We start from the raw sequence: 18,293 nt of genomic DNA, 5'->3' as shown, positions 1-18,293 counted from the left end.
AAGAGGTTTCTGCATTGCTGGAGTTGTTGAAACCAACCACCACCACCTCCCAAGACTAAAAATGTGTTCAATCACATTAACTGCTGAAGCTATATTGTCACATTTGTCCCAAAGCCAGGATGGACACACTGCATTTATTCCCTATATGCCTATCTTGACACCACATTTCTGTCAGTCTGTTCTATTGGTGTACTTGGCCAAATTGGAGTACTGCTCTAGTACACGTTGTAATGACTGGTCTTTTCTAAAAAGCCAGAACTTGCAGAGAAATGTGTTGTTAAGTTGGCAGACTGTATCAGAGTGAGAAAAATATGCCCATGATGTGACACCAGCATTCCGGGGGAAAGGCAGTTCACACAACCATTTCTCCATCTGACACATTGATTCAAAGGATCCACTTCGGGAACATGAAGTGATTTGCACCATAGTTCCTACAAAGACATGCTGTACACAGGGAATGGTGCAGAAGTGGCTGATTTGGGCAGAAACCTCAAAAGCTACATTCCAATATCTGAAGTTGCAGCTGGCTGCCTTTACCACCACCCTGCCATGGCAAGCTGCAGTGGCAACACCCAACCTCATATGCTATGTCTGCTGGGAAAAGGCAAGGAACCAAACATGTTGTTGTTGTTGTTTTAAAGACTCAGTCTGCTCTTAACCTTTGTGAGAGCAAGCTGTTTACTTGGAGCTGTCCATGGTCCTGCAACTTCTGGGCTGCCTTCCTCTGAGGATTCTGGTATCAGATGCAGAATCTTAGAGTAGGAAGTGACCCCAAGGGTCATCTAGGCCAATGCTTTGCAATGCATATTGCAATCTTTTGCCCAATGTAGGGCTTGAATCCACGACCCTGAAATTAAGAGTCTCATACTCTACAGACTGAGCATGAACAAGGCAATTACCAAGTTATGCCAATAAACTCACTACTCACAGGTTGTTGGTGGATATGTTTTATTTGTTAGCTTTTAATAAAAGGAAGAGCTATTCATTGATACCAGCTGCTGCATAAAAAATCCCCAGAGAAGTGTTGTGGTAGAACTGAAAAAATCATTCTTCCTTTCTTTTTATTGAAGGAATTTTTGAACCCATTTTGCTCCAGGCTGGAATGAGGAAGATAGAAGGCATGAGAATGGAATTAATAACAAGAAGAATTACAAATTATTCTGCAGAAAGAAACATGCAAGTTTTGCCACCTTATACACATACAAGAATGCATTTCTGCACCCAGTTATCTGAGAGTAGTGCCTTCGGAGGGCCACTTTCAGGTAGCAGATGGGGCCAGAAACAAAAGTGGGCAGAGAAAAATATATATGTAAATGTCTACTAATATACATGTACTCACACACCCATCTCTGTTCTCCACCCAGATAAGCAAGAAGCATGCCAGGTGCAGGAAGGAGTCTGAAGGGTGGGCAGAGGAGCCAGGGGAGCAGGAGGATGATCAAGGGGAAGAGGCCAGTGATTTGTGGGGTTCTGTACCACCCATGTGGCAGAGGGAAGAAGAAGAGTCAGAAATGGGAGAAAAGGAGGCAGGGAAGAGTTACAGGAAGGCACAGAGGTGGAAGAGACAGAGGCAGAGACAGCTAGGCCATTAGAATCTCCTCTGCTTCTTCCCTTGCTGTCTCCAAGGACAAGGAGGGGTTTAAAGGGACAGGAGCATCTGGAGCTGTAGTACAGGAGGTCACCAGCTGCTGGCATCACAAGTGTGGGTATGTGTGCTGAAAGGGGCATGTTTGCATTGTTGCTCCAGATATCTGGGTCAGAGCACAAGCCTGATGAAGGAGATGCCTAGCTAGCTATTCAGCAGGAGCAGTGCACATATTTTTTGCACCTTAGAAGCTGATGTAGTTGAGTGCTTTGACACTAAAGAACCAAATGTCCAATCACATGTCCTCATTGTGAGTTGTGTATGCTTGGGACAAGGCATCATCAGAGTTCAAGGATGTAGTCTAGCCAGGCAAAATTACTTAAGGAGGGTTACACAGCAGCACAGTTTCGGAGTGTGGCTTAGGGAAAATCCTGAGGGCCAGATAGAGAGGCTGAGGGGGTGTGCACATATTGCCATTTCAGGCTTGAGGTGCTCAATCCCTTCATTGCATCCATAGAAACAAATTCCTGTTTCAGCCATTTCATGCTGGAGTGTCTCTCTGAGGAAACTTTTATATAACTAAGCTATTTCACAAGAATGTCAGATGTAAGAATGAGCAAGATAGGTAGGATTCTACTAGTTTGCTTAGTATGAATACATTTGCTCCTGTTTTCTAATGATTTGGCCAATGAGCACTTGTATTTTACAAGCAATGTTGCAGCTTTTTAAACTTTAGACTACCTGTATTGAAGTTCTGATTGTGGTGCACCCAATATTACCTCTTCCCTATGGTATAATATTTGACTGCCTTACACCAACTATTTGACCTTATTACACCAACATTTCTGACCTGCGTTTTCATGAGATTTGAAGAAAAAGAGAAACAACTTACTAGGCGTGCAGCTTTCATCTCCTGCAGAGATCCTGTTGGAATTGTGGTGAAGAAAGATTTGTGCACTGCTGTGTGTTTCTCAGTATCTTTGGGAGAAGTGGTGGGTGATTTGAGTGGTGTTTTCCCAGGCGTTGGGCGAGGCAAGCTGCTGTCAGCTGTAGGTGACATTTCCTCACTTCTGAAATGAGTAGTGGCAACATTTGGGGATGGTGTACTTGCTCTGGCAAACATACGTGCCCGCTTCTGAGATCTGAGAGAGGTAGTGAGAGCAGAAGCTGCCTCTGTGTTCAATTGATCTTCTGGTGGTGGCGGCAAATTTCTGGGTGGTGATCTGGGTGCTGAATCATGAGGCACCATGCCAGGTGGTGATGTGGGCACTGTTTTCTCCAATGGCGGCTGAGATGTCAGAGGTGAAATTTCTTGATCTCCAGAATTAGTAGACTCAGGCAAAGGTGCTTCTGAAGCTGCAACAGTGGAAACTTTGCCTTCTTCTTTTCCCTTTCCAAAACGTTTCCTGGAAACATTTAGTGGTGGCTTAAAAGCTCTGGCAAACAGAGGTGTGCGCCTCTGAGATTTGAGCGATGTGGTAGGTGCAGAACTCAGCTCTGTTTCATCAGTGGCTGATGTTCTCTCAGAGGTTGGACTGTCATTAGTCGCAGGTGAAATTTCCTTACTTCTAAAATGAGTCATTGAATGCTTTGGAGGAGGCTCGGTGCTGTTTATCTCTTGTGGTGTATGGATGGAAACAGATTTTCCAGGCTGCATTTTTTCCACTGATGATTTCAAAATCCCTTTGAGTGATTTTGACTGTTCCCCATCATCACTTGGTGATGGCGCAGCAGATGTTTGAGGGGTTATGTCTGATGGAGATACCATCAGTGTGGTATCTTTCTTATCTTTGATTCTTTTCCTAGGTTTAGTTGCTGAAGGGGAAATGGGTGGTGGTGATTTTGGTGGTGGTGGTGGTGGTGATGGTGATTCCACAGTGGTCTGGGGTGATACACTGCTATGGTGTGATTTTTCTTCATTTTCAGGTGTAACTGTTATATTACCAGCTGCATCTACCTCGGTATGATCACCTGCATGTTCCTTAGTGTCTGATACAGGGGCCTTCTTTTTCTTCCAACAAGGCAACTTGTGCCAGAATTTCTTTTTCTCCTCTGACTTGCTTGGATCTGCTTTCTCGGAGTTCTCTAAGGCTTGGTTCTGGCTTGGTTCTAGAGATGGTTCTAGAGATGGTTCATCAGATTCACCTGGAGCAATTGGCTTGGGTGGTTCAGTGGTGGGGATTTTAAAGTCTAGTTGCACATGTGCCGGTGCTAGCGGTACGTTGACTCGCTGAAAGGCAACAATCAAATTGCATGTTAGTAATTGTGACACAGAGAGAGTGGGATTGAGATAAGGAGAGAATCCATGGACAGCTGCAGACCCTCCAACTCTCTCATACCAAATATCTCTTGTTCCGCGGCCACGTTCACACCTCCTTCATTTCTCAGGGTAGAAAACTCTACTCTAGCTGCACCAAGCTATACTGCATTCATTCATTTGCAGTGGCACATCTGGGGCTTCAAGAAAACCAAGGTGTTCATTCTTTTGTTCTTTTGGCTAAAGATATGCTTCAAAAAACCTCTCATAACTGCTGTACAATCTGTTATAAAAATGAGCTTCATCAGCATGAGAAGTGGCAGACAGTGCAGAACATGGCACCTTACTGCCTATGGGTGTTCATCAGTACGGGTGTACATTAGGGGCAAGATGCACCCATCTCCATAACTTAGAGATTTAACTTCCATAGATCAGGGGTACGGGCATTTAACCACTGTTTTTATCTAGCAAATCACACAAACAATATTTTAACAAAGCATCCCTAAAAGCCAGTGTTATATCAGTGGAAGGGGAGAACGAGAGCTGACCTTAGAGAATTGGCACAGTTGACATGTGTGTGTTCTTTTTTTTTTATGATAATTTTTATTATTATACATTTTGTAAAATTCCCTCCAATTCTTCGTTCAATCCCGCATACAACAAATCATAGTTATTTTTTTGACTTCCTTCAACGTCTCTGACAATCATCCGTAGTTACACCTTTAATACACATTCCCTTCTTTCGTATTGCCATTTTTCCTCCTTACTCCTATTATTTCTCATAAACAATACTTATTTTCTTTTTTTACAGTGCCTCTTTAAATCCCGCTAGCATTGTGTTCACACCACATATATTTTTCAGATAATCCACAAATTTCCCCCAGTCTTCGATGAACTTTTGATCTTTAGTATATCTAATTTTCCCAGTTAATTTGTCCAGTTCTGCATAGTCTGTCATTTTTAGTCTCCATTCTTCTATCGTCGGTATTTCCTCTTGTTTCCACTTCTGAGCCAACAGGATTCTGGCTGCCGTTACCGCATACTGGAAAAGCTTACAGTCCTTTCTTCTGATGTCCTTTCCTACCATACCTAAAAGAAAAGCTTCGGGTTTTTTCACAAAAGTATATCTTAACATTTTTTTCAACTCATTATATATCATTTCCCAAAAACTTTTCACTTTCTTACATTCCCACCACTGATGAAAGAATGTCCCTTCCTTGTCTTTACACTTCCAACATTTGTTATCAACCTTATACATCTTTGCTAATTTTACAGGTGTCATATACCATCTATAAAACATTTTCATCACATTCTCCTTCAGTGTGATACATGCTGTAAATTTTAAATGCTCTTTCCACAGTTTTTCCCAATCTTCAAATTGAATATTGTACCCAAAATCCTTTGCCCACTGTATCATTACCGATTTGACCTCTTCATCTTTCGTATTCCATTCCATGTGTGTGTTCAGTATAAATCTGGCAGCAAAGTTGGTGATCTCATGTGACTTGGACCCATAAACTTATGTTAGGCCATTGTAGATAGGACAAGAGCCAACAAGAGTGAGAGTGCAAATGGGTAGAGTGGTGCAGGTGGTGACATTATGCCACCCTTCACCCTAAGGTTCCAGGGTGGGTTGCAAATTAAAATGCAATATCAAAAACAATTTAAAATAACTTGGAATCACAAAAATAAAGTTGGTCTTAAAATTATACACCTCATGTGTCAAAAGCCAGGGTTAAAGAGGTGTTTCTTCAGCATTTGCCAGAAGCTGTACAATAAAGGTGCCAGATGCACTTTTGTAGGGAGGGTCTTCCACAGCTTTGCGGCTGCCACAAGAAAGGCCTTCTCTTAGGGTCCCCCACAAACTTATGAAGGTGATGGAACTACCAAGAGGTTACCCTCTGCATACAAGGGGAACTATAGGGAAGCAGGGAGACTTTCATATATTGGAGGCCCAAGGAAGAATCTTTGGCTCTGGACTTTTTGATTGTAATACAGTATGTGTTGCTTCACTTAGTTCAAAATGTGGCAAGTTACCCTTCTGGTGTCCTCTTCACCAGCTTGGATCTTTGTTGAGTTTCTCCAACATGGAAGGCCATTGCTAAGGATTGAAAGGATGCACACAACCCATCTGGGCTTCTATAATATGAGTGTAGTTCTAATTGTAATCATTTTTTATACAGCTACTGTGGACTACAATGCCCACGATGCAGTGCATTCTCACAAAAAAGCACGTGTCAAAACATCCAGTCAGCAGAATATAAAATATATACATTGAAATGTCACAGGCCAGGTGGATTTTCCATTGAACTTCCTGGCTCTGTAAGCAGATTTCACTATGCTATTCTGTTGGCAGTTTTGTACCTTTCAGGGTTTTTTGTAGATCACTCCCTTAATGGCAGGGGACCTTTGGCCCTTCAGGTCCTGCTCCTATCAGACTTAGCCAGCATGGTCAGTGGTCATGGATGACAGGAGTTGTAGTCCAACAACATCCATAAGAGCAAAGGTTCCTCAACTATGTTGTAGCAGATATGACACATTTTTTATATTGAAACCAATATACCCATATGGCTTTGACAACTTCTAAAATACTTGAATACTAAACTAAACTAAACTAAAATAGAGTTTTGTCTTGATCAATTTCAATGCATTGCCCCCTCCTAATATTGCACTTTATTAAAAATTCTTGCCTTATTAATTGCCTGGAGGAATTCTGCTTACCTTTAAAGCAGAAGGCCTTGATCTTGTTTTGGTACCAGGTCGTACTGGCTTTGGAAAGTCCAGAGGAAAGCTTAGGCTGACTCGTGGCTTTAGTATGGCATTATAGCACTCGATATCTGAAATATAGATAGAAATAAGAAAGACGTTTGAGGGAGGGGGGAACCCAACAACACAATGGTAAAGAGTGGTTTCAATGAATTCACCTATGAGTTCAGTTCTTAACAGCTGCTTAAAAGGACAGCATAAGAATAGCCCTACTGAATCAGGTCAATTGTGATCTAGACCACCATCTTAATCTCAGTGGCCAACTTATGTGGAGCCCAAAGGCAGGACCTGAGCACAGCAGCCCTCTCCTCACTTGTGAGGAACTAGCACTGTGAGCAACTGGTATTCAGAGGCATATTGCCTCCAACCGTGCAGGCGCAACATAGTCATAGTAGGGTCTGGTGACTTCTGTTTCAGTGTATCTGAAGAAGTGTGCATGCACACGAAAGCTCATACCAAGAACTAACTTAGTTGGTCTTTAAGGTGCTACTGGAAGGAATTTTTTTATTTTGTTTTGACTATGGCAGACCAACACGGCTACCTATCTGTCTCTGATCGGATGTTCACCTTCATACCTGGAATGTATTTTTCATAAAGTGGAGATCCTCTATATTTACTACAAGAGAAAAACAACAACAGAGAGAGGCATTGTCATATAGACTGTTTTACCAATTCTAAAGACATTATCCTTTTTTCAGTTTTAAAATATTATTATTATTAACAGGTACAAGGTAAAAAGGTTAAGGTAAAGGAGCCCTGGACAGTTAAGTCCAGTGGAATTCAACTGTGGGACGTGGCGCGCATCTTGCTTTCAGGCCAAGGGAGCCGGAGTTTGTCCACAGCAGCTTTCTGGGTAATGTGGCCAGCATGACTAAACCGCTTCTGGTACACCATGACAGAAGCCAGAGTGCATGGAAACGCCGTTTACCTTTCCGCTGCAGCGGTACCTATTTATCTACTTGCACTGGCATGCTTTTAAACTGCCATAAGTGTATGCCTTAGAACTGGCTTCCTCAACCTCGGCCCTCCAGATGTTCTGAGACTACAATTCGCAGCATCCCTGACCACTGGTCCTGCTAGCTAGGGATCATGGGAGTTGTAGGCCAAAAACATCTGGAGGGCCGAGGCTGAGGAAGCCTACCTTAGAACAACCTTCATTTAGGAACTGAATAGATATAGAATGATTGAGTTACGTTCCTAAACAATAATATTGTTATAATTTATTTCTAATATCCCACTCATCTGACTGGGTTACCTCAGCCAATCTGAGTGACTTCCAACAAAATATAAAAGAACACAAGAAAACGTCAAACGTTAAAAGCTTCCTGAAACAGGGCTGCCTTCAGATGTCTATGAAAAGTCAAATAAATGAGTGCTTATCTCTACAAAGGTTCAGTGAGATCTTCTCTTTTCTGTAGTAGCAGTTTATGAATTCTGTCCGCCACCTCGACCTCCCCACCCCGTCATCCTAATTATCTACCGTTTCAACACTCATCCTGGTAACCAAAACAGAAGTCAGGTGGGATTTATTCTAAAGACCTGGTTGTATGCAAAATCCCTTTGGATACCTTGGAGCCTGCGGCAAGTTGAATAGAGAAGAAATTACTTATTTGGTGTACATATTCCAGAACATCAGTGTGTCTGGGCATGAGTCATTTAGATAAGTGAAAACAAAATAAGCACCTATTGGCCATTTGAAATGAAAATACAATTAAAGGCTGCAAGGTCTCGTTCATATTTACTACTGCGATACTATTAGCTGGAGAAATATTTAATAATGTTATGGTCATGCAATGAGGACGGAATTTTTTTTCCCTCTAGGCATTTGTTCAGGTGATAGCTGAAGCTGGTTTTTTTTTTTTTTTAAAGGAGCACTCATGGCTAGGAGATGCTTTCTAAAATGGCCATTGATGATTGGTTACTGCTAGCTATCAAGCATGCCTCAATTGGTTGGGACCTGGAACCCTGAGATTTATTTATTTATTTGCAGCTGGCTGAAAGGAGGAGTTTCAATGTGGTTCGCTTTTGAGGAACTGACACTATGATTCAGATAGGTAAAGGTAAAGGGACCCCTGACCATTAGGTCCAGTCGCGAACGACTCTGGGGTTGCGGCACTCATCTCGCTTTATTGGCCGAGGGAGCCGGTGTACAGCTTCCGGGTCATGTGGCCAGCATGACTAAGCTGCTTCTGGCAAACCAGAGCAGCACACGGAAATGCCGTTTACCTTCCCACCGGAGTGGTACCTATTTATCTACTTGTACTTGGCCGTGCTTTCGAACTGCTAGATAGGCAGGAGATGGGACCCAGCAACGGGAGCTCACCCCATCGCAGGGATTCGAACCGCCAACCTTCTGATCGGCAAGCCCTAGGCTCTGTGGTTTAACCCACAGCACCACCCGCGTCCCTCTATGATACAGATAAGTACCATCTATTCTGATAGTCAACACACACACCCTGCCGCTCAACCTTATATTTGTAAATGGATATTACAAAGCAGCATAAGTCTCTTGCTCTCTCCTCAGGAGGAAATTAATCTGGTGCTTGAAACTTTGCTCCCATCTTCCCCCCTGCTAGTGGCAGCACTGAGACTGAGAAGCTGACCCCCCCACCCCTGTCTGTGCTGACAGCTGTTAGGAAACCCATATTCCTCTCACAGAGCTACATACAATCCCCAGAGTTTCCTGGGAAGAGGGACTGGCTGTTAAACCACTTGGCAAACTGTAGCCCTATGAGGGGAACAGGGGTCTCCTAACAACCCTCAGACCCCTAACAAACTACAGTTCCCAGGATTCATTGGGGGAAGTCCATGATGACTTCAAGTGGTTACAGGGTGATGGGGCCTAATACATACCCTCCAAAATTTCTCCAATGAAAATATAGACGTCCCATTCCATAATGATAATTTTACTATTTATACCCCACACATCTTGTTGGGTTGCCCAGCACTCTGGGCAGCTTCCAACATATATAAAAACATAATTTTTTTTTTAAAAAAACCCTTCACTATACAGAATTGCCTTTAGGCAGCTCAGGGCTTGGATAGTGTATCTCCAAACCCTCCAACATTTCTCAAATGAAAATCCTATGGGACATACTAAGGAAAAGCGGGACATTCCGGGATCAAATCAGAAACCAAGATGGCTTCTCTAAATCAGGGACATCCCTGGAAAATAGGGACACTTGGAGGGTCTGCTAATATATAATGTATGCTGGCAAGGTTGCATTGTTATATAGTTATAGAACAGCTGCAGGGAACTTCTTTCAATGCAAAGGAAACATTTCGCCGTCATCAACCCTGCAGGTGACACATGTTAGTGGTGGGAATGACCAAAGGGAGTAACAAATGTGAATCTTGCCACTGTACAATGGGCTGCTTTCTTCACACTCACCGGCCTCTCTCTCTGTATCATCCAGGCAAGGAAGAGACAGTATCAGAGTTCCAGGATGCATTCTAGCCAGGCAAAAATGCTCAAGGAGGGTATGAAGAAGAGGTGGTGAGGGATGTGGCCTGAGGAAAGTCTCAAGGGCCAAATAGAAATGCTTGTAGGGCCACATTTGATCCCCCAGGCCTGAGGTTTCCCACCCCTGTAATAAAATAATATATTTCCCATTTTCATCTTCTCTTATTTCCACTGCATTCATCAGCATATTTTGTTTGGACGGGGGAGCAAAGTTAGAATGGAGGATTACAACTCTGGTGGGACCAGCAGAATTGATAGAAAGAGCTGAAGAATGATTTTTGTTACTTTCATAATTCTTCCCGCGCCCCCCCTAAAACTTTGAAATGATTTTTCTCAACAGCTTTTAAAACATTTGAAAAGGCGTCTGTCTTTTTTTCCTCTTTTTGTGGCCTTGTTTCATTTCTTCCCTTGTTAATTAAACCATTCATCCAAAACAGGCATGGAAGAGAAAGATCTAATTTATGGACCTAGCCCAGTGAAAAGAAACAAAATTGAAGAATAAGCTGGACTGTTTAGAGGATTTATTACAACTGTGGTTGAAAGCCTTTTGAATAAGCTTGAGTGGGAGACCTGCAAAATGTGGCAACTTAATATTGCATCAAGGAGATGAGGGTAATGAGCTGGATCCTTGAAACAGAGGTAGGAGCAATTATTTGAGTTGCAAAGCTTCCTCTGGCATACAGATGGTCCTATTCTGCATTACTAAGACCACAATAAGAGTATGCAGGATCAGGCCAGTGGCACATCTAGTCCAGCATGCTGTTCTCAATGGTGGCCATTGATTATGATTAATCACATGGCCCTGGGGGGGGGGGGGGAAAGAAGTTTTGTGCAGGATTCACTTTTACTAACCCACTGAAAATGTCGCGGGAAAATGTAGGGGCCTTGTTTTAAATGTGTGCCTGTTTATGAAGCTCATCTCCAACATCTGGCCCATGGGGTGATGCAGGTAATTCACTCTACCCTATGAGTCACCATTTTGTACCTGGCTCTGGTTCTGGTTCTGGTCTGCTCAAAAATAAAATAAAAATAAAAATCCCTGAAGTAGTTCCTGCAAAATCAGTTTTTCTGCCCGACCCTGAATGGATTGCAGGTGGGAGCAGGTTACACATGAGTGCACATGCATTGCCTTTTAAATAAATAAATCTGGAAACTCCACTTGTCTCAATCCAGCATCACTTCTTTCTTCGGACAAATATTTCTATATCCAGTGCATAGATCAAAATGTGCAACACAATGGCTTTCCCAGTTCAAGGCAAGCATGTTGAGGAAGCTGAGTTCATATCCTTTGGGGCAGTGGTCATTGCTGCCTATTGGGACTGGCAGGACAGAAGGCACGGAGGCCAACAGTAGGTGGCGCCAGAGTCAATGACAGCCAGAACCACCCTATGACTTTCTGTAAGTAAAGGTGCAGATTGGGGGGGGGGTGCGGGGTGGGCAGCAAACTGAATGTGATGGGGGAGAAGGAAATGATCCTGGAATTGCTTTGTGAATTTGTGCCCTGTTAACAGCTGTAATTGGGGCTGGAGCATAACTTAGATTACCTGACATGCTGGTCTACCTTGGATGTCTGCTCTAAGTTCTTGGCTGGAAGCTGTTTGGCATTGGCTGGAACATTCTGGACATTGGCTGGAAGATGGTGAGTCTTGGCTGGAAGGTGGCGAGTATTAGTTCCCTCTGAATGAACTTTCTGGTTGTTTGCAGGTGTTTGACTGAAAAGACAATGAGAGAGGATTAGGAATGGGCATGTTAGCCCTAACCCACTCAGCATTCCCAGCAGCCTCAAGCACTGGGCAGAAGGTCCAGAGGAGGAGGAGGATTTGCATGTGCATCTGAAAGAGAATCCACCCCAAAACTGATAAATCGCAATTGTGTGGGCTTTCCAGTGATGGGGAGGAGTCCTTGCTTGTTGCACTCCTTACATACTTCTACACATACAAACGGGGGGGGGGGGGCTCCAAATGCTGTTGGATTCCAACTCTCTCAGAAAGCATGGATGATAATCATGGATGATAGGGGTTGTCACACAAAAGCATTGGGAATGGGGCATTGCTCCCCCATCCTCCCACCAAAAAAGCAACAACAACCCAAAAACTTTGGTGCCCTTTGAAAAAATGTCATGTGTGAAGCACCTTATACTAGATCTAGTACAGGGGTCAGCAAACTTTTTCATCAGGGGGCCGGGCCACTGTCCCTCAGACCTTGTGGGGGGCCAGACTATATTTTGAAAAAATAAATGTCTGAATGAATTCCTATGCCCCACAAATAACCCAGAGATGCATTTTAAATAAAAGCACAAATTCTACTCATGTAAAAACACGCTGGTTCCCAGACTGCCCGTACACCGGATTTAGAAGGCAATTGGGCTGGATCTGGCCCCTGGGCCTTAGTTTGCCTACCCATGATCTATAAAAAAAAACCTCTTCATTGAGCTTGCTAGATTAACGGGTAGAATACGAGATCAAGATGAACAAAAATTTCATAAAAACTCGAGTAAATATTGGAAGTATATTGATAATAAATGGTAGAGGACACTGGTGGTGTTGGAATAGAGAACGTTTAATATTCAAGATCAAGATAAAATACGTGAATGTAGGACTTATACGATACTTACCAATAGGGTGGAGGGGAGTCCAGAGCTCAATAAGAGTCCAAATATGAAGTTTTGTTTCTTTTTTCTTGATGATAATAATTTTTTATATTTAATTTTTTTTTCTTTGTATAAGCAGGGGAAGAGATAAGTACATTATGTAAATGAATTATAATTTATTTATATGTATGTTGATATGCTTATTGATATGATGAATTGTACAGTGTATACTTACACGGGTATGTGTATTTGTAAAGCTTGAATAAAAAGTATTGGGGGGAAAAAACCTCTTCATTTCTTGGGCAGATTATACTTTGACAACAATTCAGGACCAGCTTTGCTCAAGAAAGGGTGGTTGGTTTTGTTTTTTTAAAATTATCTCCATTAAAGCCATTTTTCCTGACTACAGTGGTAACTCGGGTTACAGATCCTTCAGGTTACAGATGCTTCAGGTTACAGACTCCGCTAACTCAGAAATATTGCCTTGGGCTAAGAACTTTGCTTCTGGATGAGAACAGAAATCAGGCGGCGGCACAGCAGCAGCAGCAGCAGCAGCAGGAGGAGGCCCCATTAGCTAAAGTGGTACCTCAGGTTAAGCACAGTTTCAGGTTAAGAACATACCTCCAGAATGAATTAAGTTCTTAACCCGAGGTACCACTGTACTTCAGAGTGAGACAGCAAAGTTTCTTTCATTGGCCTGGCTGAGATCAAATACTATCTGGCTCTTCCCTCCATAAGTGCCTGCTGCAGCAACTACACTTGTAACAGTATGAAAGAGCTAGTACCTGACCTTTCTGATTTGCATCTTCCTTACCTCATTCTATTTTTACTGTATCCTGACTCTTAGATGATAATCCACTCTGGTCCCATTAGCACTCTTCGTTTAACACAGTAGCATACCACTTTAAACAGCTTAGCTTCCCCTGAAGACTCTTGGGGACTGTGGTTCTCTGAGTGGTTCACCAGTCGATACCTCATCCCAGAGAACTCAGAGAACTTTAGCCGTGTGAAGGGAATAGGGGCCTCCAACACCTCTTAGCATCCTTAGCAAATTACAGTTCCTAGGATTCTTTGGGGGAATGCATGATTGCTGAAAGTGGTATGATAATGCTTTAAATGCATAGTACAGAAGACACATATTATAAAGCATCAAGCTCCTGAATATGTTAGCAGACAGGCAAACAATATCTCTTTCTTTCTATCTGTCTGTCTAGACAGGTGCATAGCGTGATAATATTTAGTCAACTACTGAAGAAATTTTTGCTTAGGAAGGCTTTATCTGCAGTGCACCCAGTCACTTATGGAATATCAATTTTACATCTGATGCTTTTTTTTCTGGAGTTTGCTGGTATGCTTTTGTTGTTTTGAGAGCTTGTTGAATTGATTTTATTGCTTTTAGAGCTTGCATTTTTGTGTTTTGTTCTGTTCGATCATATATACTGCTTCAATGGCTTTACACAGTGGAAAACTCTATAAATTTGCATAATTACCTACCCAAGGATTGGAAACATGGTGCCCTCCAGATGTTAGACTACAATTCCCATCAGCCTTAGTGGTAATTGCTGCCCATCGAGACTGACAGGGAGAAGGCACAAAGCCTAACAGTAGGTGGAACCAGAGTCTATGACAGTCAAAGTCACCCCTTGAACAAAGAGGAAGCAGATGGAGGCAGAGCCCCATTCACCCAAATCTATTTAACATGATTATTTTTAAAAAGCATGTGCAAAAGAATAGCCATGAGAAGAGGCATGTGATCAGATTCAGGTCTAAGATTTGCAGACAGGGAGGGTAACCCTTCACCCACTGCTGTGGTACTGTTGAAGTTTTACCTCCTGTAATTGCTACTTAATCCAGAAGGGAAGCTGCCAACGGCATTGAAGGCAGCATTCTCTTAGAGTGATTAGAGCTTTGGAGTGGAGAGGATTTTCACTGAGATTGCAACATGGGTGAAAGGGTTAACTCTCCTTCCTAGGAACTGTAGACCTATTGCTGTAATTATCATAGTTGTTGTTGTTGTTGTTGTTGATCCAACCCTTCAAATGCATTCACATATTCGCTCCTTTCATTTACTCCTGCAGGAGGAAATGTGGAGATGTTAATGATCTTGGAGTTGTTTTGCGAGATTGTGCAAAACACCCTGTTAACAGCTGTGCCTGGGGCTGGAACATAACTTGGCTTACCTGACCTGCTGGTCTGCCTTGGGTGTCTGCTCTAAACTCTTGGCTGGAACATTCTGGGCATTGGCTGGAATGTTCTGGGCATTGGCTGGAAGATGGTGAGTTTTGGCTGGAAGGTGGTGGGTACTGGTTCTCTCTGAACGGACTTTCCAGTTCTTTGCATGTTTTTGCCTGAAAAGACATTGAGAGAAGATTAGTGATGTGCATGCTAGTCCCACCCATAACATTCTCATTGGCTACAGCTTCAGGTTTTCACGCATTGGGCAGAAGGTCCAGAGGGGGGAGGGTTTGCATGTTAATCTGAATGAGCTTAGAATCCTCCCCACAACTGGGAATCCCAATTGCATGGGCTTTCCAGTTGTGGGGAGGAGTCCCTGCATGTTCAATTGAACACCCAAAGAATACTTTTTCAAACTTTCATGTTGAAAGTTCGGAGTGGAGCTGGAACCTCCAAGGACATAGTGACCAGGCCGATGCACACCTCTCCGTGCTCCTTACATCAACCTGTGCTCTTTGAACACCTGTATACTGAACTTGTATACGGAACTGGGCACTATACATGGGAATAAACTCCATGTGGACTGACACCTTGTCTAGATTTTATTGGTGTTTCCATGTAGAGGATTATCCACATTTCAGAACAATGCCCCGAAGTGCAAGATTATTTCACCTCACCAGCTTGTTCCTTCTAGCCAGACCGGGGGAATTCATTTTTCTGTTTCAGGCATTTCCTTCCCTTTTTGCTGAGGATTCATATTGTGAAGTCATCCTGAAGAAGCCTGAGCAGGAGATGCTGCTGCTGATGTCATAAAGAGACGGAGAAAATGAATGAAGGGGAAGGTTGAGATTCCATTTGGTACAACCCAGATACCATGCTAAGAGGTGTTGTTGTTGTTTAGTCGTTTAGTCGTGTCCGACTCTTCGTGACCCCATGGACCAGAGAACGCCAGGCACTCCTGTCCTCCACTGCCCCCCGCAGCTTGGTCAGACTCATGCTGGTAACCTCGAAAACACTATCCAACCATCTCGTCCTCTGTCGCCCCCTTCTCCTTGTGCCCTCCATCTTTCCCAACATCAGGGTCTTCTCCAGGGAGTCTTCTCTTCTCATGAGGTGGCCAAAGTACTGGAGCCTCAGCTTCACAATCTGTCCTTCCAGTGAGCACTCAGGGCTGATTTCCTTCAGAATGGAGAGGTTTGATCTTCTTGCAGTCCATGGGACTCTCAAGAGTCTCCTCCAGCACCATAATTCAAAAGCATCAATTCTTCGGCGATCAGCCTTCTTTATGGTCCAGCTCTCACTTCCATACATCACTACTGGGAAAACCATAGCTTTAACTATACGGACCTTTGTTGGCAAGGTGATGTCTCTACTTCTCAAGATGCTGTCTAGGCCTGTCATTGCCCTTCTCCCAAGAAGCAGGCGTCTTTTAATTTCGTGGCTGCTGTCACCATCTGCAGTGATCATGGAGCCCAAGAAAGTAAAATCTCTCACTGCCTCCATTTCTTCCCCTTCTATTTGCCAGGAGGTAATGGGACCAGTAGCCATGATCTTCGTTTTTTTGATGTTGAGCTTCAGACCATATTTTGCACTCTCCTCTTTCACCCTCAATAAAAGGTTCTTTAATTCCTCCTCACTTTCTGCCATCAAGGTTGTGTCATCTGCATATCTGAGGTTGTTGATATTTCTTCCGGCAATCTTAATTCCGGCTAGGGATTCATCCAGCCCAGCCTTTCGCATGATGAATTCTGCATATAAGTTAAATAAGCAGGGAGACAAAATGCAGCCTTGTCGTTCTCCTTTCCCAATTTTGAACCAGTCAGTTGTTCCATATCCAGTTCTAACTGTAGCTTCTTGTCCCACATAGAGATTTCTCAGGAGACAGATGAGGTGATCAGGCACTCCCATTTCTTTAAGAACTTGCCATAGTTTGCCATGGTCGACACAGTCAAAGGCTTTTGCATAGTCAATGAAGCAGAAGTAAATGTCTTTCTGGAACTCTCTAGCTTTCTCCATAATCCAGCGCATGTTTGCAATTTGGTCTCTGGTTCCTCTGCCTCTTCTAAATCCAGCTTGCACTTCTGGGAGTTCTCGGTCCACATACTGCTTGAGCCTTCCTTGTAGAATTTTAAGCATAACCTTGCTAGCGTGAGAAATTAGTGCAATTGTGCGATAGTTGGAGCATTCTTTGGCACTGCCCTTCTTTGGGATTGGGATGTAGACTGATCTTCTCCAATCTTCTGGCCACTGCTGAGTTTTCCAAACTTGCTGGCATATTGAGTGTAGCACCTTAACAGCATCATCTTTTAAAATTTTAAATAGTTCAGCTGGAATACCATCACTTCCACTGGCCTTGTTATTTGCAGTGCTTTCTAAGGCCCATTTGACTTCACTCTCCAGGATGTCTGGCTCAAGAGGTAGTTCAAGTTAAATCTTACTTACACTCCTTTTTCCTTGTGACTCTTGGTCTTGATATTGTGTGGTGGTTTACTAGAACATCTGCTGCAGCTCTCCAAAGGACAACAGCACATTGCCTCCATTAAACTGCAAGTCATGGGATCCTGCAGATGGGTTTTGGACCTGGGTGATTTGCTGCAAGTCTTAACTTGAATGACTGGAACAGGAAGTTGGTTGGGTTACTGCCAAAAGGTTATGCTGTGCTACATAGGTGGATGGTCTCTGGCTGTTGTAGGAAAGTAATTGGCCTGATGGATCAGACAAAGTTCCTTCAGGTTCAATATCCTGTTTCCCATGGTGGCCATACAGATGCCTTAATGAAGGCAACTGCTGCCTCTCAATGTCTGCTCACTCTACTGCAGAATACCTAGGAAGACCTAACATTATCCCATCACACTAGGAGATTACTGGAGAAGGCTGGGACCCTTTCAGTCAAGCAGCAGCTTGAATCACAGGTGCAGGTTGTGTTTGCTCCTACTGTTATAAAAGGGCTGTTTCAGCTTGTTCATTGCTGGAGCAGCTCAACAGTTCTGTGTTCCTAGAATCCTGCCTGAACTTTGCTTTGACTTGTTTCCAGTCTGAATTCCACCCAGCCTCACACTCAGTTTGATCCTTTCCATGTGCTGTGCTGTAGAGCAGGACACCCAGTCCCACCTGTGACTTTCACGTGCATTCCCTCAAGTTGCCAGCATGCTCTCATCCCTATAAAATGTCCCTTGAAGAGAAGTGAGGGATTATGCCTAGCTCTGGTGCTGGAGTGCCTTTCTGGGGATTTGATTTGAGGTAGTAGCTTCATTTGTGGGAGCACTGTTGTCCTGCTTTTTTACTGCAGAGGAGCCCACAGAACCAAGCCAAAAGATAGATTGGTGGTCACAGCAACATGGAGAGTTACTAGTGAGCTATTTGTTCTGAAGGGGGTTAGAAGAGAATTGAATTGGTTAGGACCTGAGTCAGAGATTGCAGTCTGTGGAGGTTGGTTTACCAACCTTAATTCTTCCTC

General features: G+C 43.4%; 2 protein-coding genes across 4 annotated transcripts in view; both read right to left on the bottom strand.

Moving 5' to 3' along the window:
- Positions 1 to 931: 931 nt before the first annotated feature.
- Positions 932 to 15,636, bottom strand: LOC307207637 (uncharacterized protein). 3 transcript variants are annotated; one of them, XM_079961689.1, is made up of 7 exons: positions 15,320 to 15,436; positions 14,842 to 15,009; positions 11,616 to 11,783; positions 7,184 to 7,224; positions 6,564 to 6,679; positions 2,478 to 3,815; positions 932 to 1,097 (listed from the first exon to the last, which is right to left on the bottom strand). In XM_079961689.1, exons 1-7 carry the CDS (start codon positions 15,412 to 15,414, stop codon positions 1,062 to 1,064), a joined length of 1,962 nt encoding a protein of 653 aa, XP_079817815.1. In that variant the 5' UTR covers positions 15,415 to 15,436; the 3' UTR covers positions 932 to 1,061. The 3 variants fall into 3 exon arrangements, with proteins under 3 accessions (XP_079817815.1, XP_079817813.1, XP_079817814.1); XM_079961687.1 differs by lacking the exon at positions 932 to 1,097 and adding an exon at positions 1,316 to 1,470; XM_079961688.1 differs by lacking the exons at positions 932 to 1,097; positions 15,320 to 15,436 and adding exons at positions 1,317 to 1,470; positions 15,509 to 15,636.
- Positions 15,637 to 16,156: 520 nt separating this feature from the next.
- Positions 16,157 to 18,293, bottom strand: part of LOC307207667 (uncharacterized protein) — a gene marked incomplete at its 5' end in the record, with an annotated part of 413,689 nt that continues 411,552 nt past the window's right edge. The window contains one exon of the mRNA XM_079961752.1: positions 16,157 to 16,325. The remainder of the gene's footprint in view (positions 16,326 to 18,293) is intronic.

Source organism: Podarcis cretensis (assembly GCF_951804945.1).
Source record: "Podarcis cretensis genome assembly, chromosome: Z".
Taxonomy (NCBI): domain Eukaryota; kingdom Metazoa; phylum Chordata; class Lepidosauria; order Squamata; family Lacertidae; genus Podarcis; species Podarcis cretensis.
The sequence above is the reverse complement of the archived record's forward strand: the minus strand, read 5'-3'. Positions and strand labels throughout refer to the sequence as shown.

Excerpts from the sequence above, each read along its gene's own strand:
- LOC307207637 (XM_079961687.1), bottom strand. The coding sequence starts at position 15,414 with ATGGAGTTTATTCCCATGTATAGTGCCCAGTTCCGTATACAAGTTCAG. Across the intron at positions 15,010-15,319 it reads GATGTAAGGAGCACGGAGAG|GCAAAAACATGCAAAGAACT; the intron begins GTGTGCATCGGC and ends ATGTCTTTTCAG. Across the intron at positions 11,784-14,841 it reads AAGGCAGACCAGCAGGTCAG|TCAAACACCTGCAAACAACC; the intron begins GTAAGCCAAGTT and ends TTGTCTTTTCAG.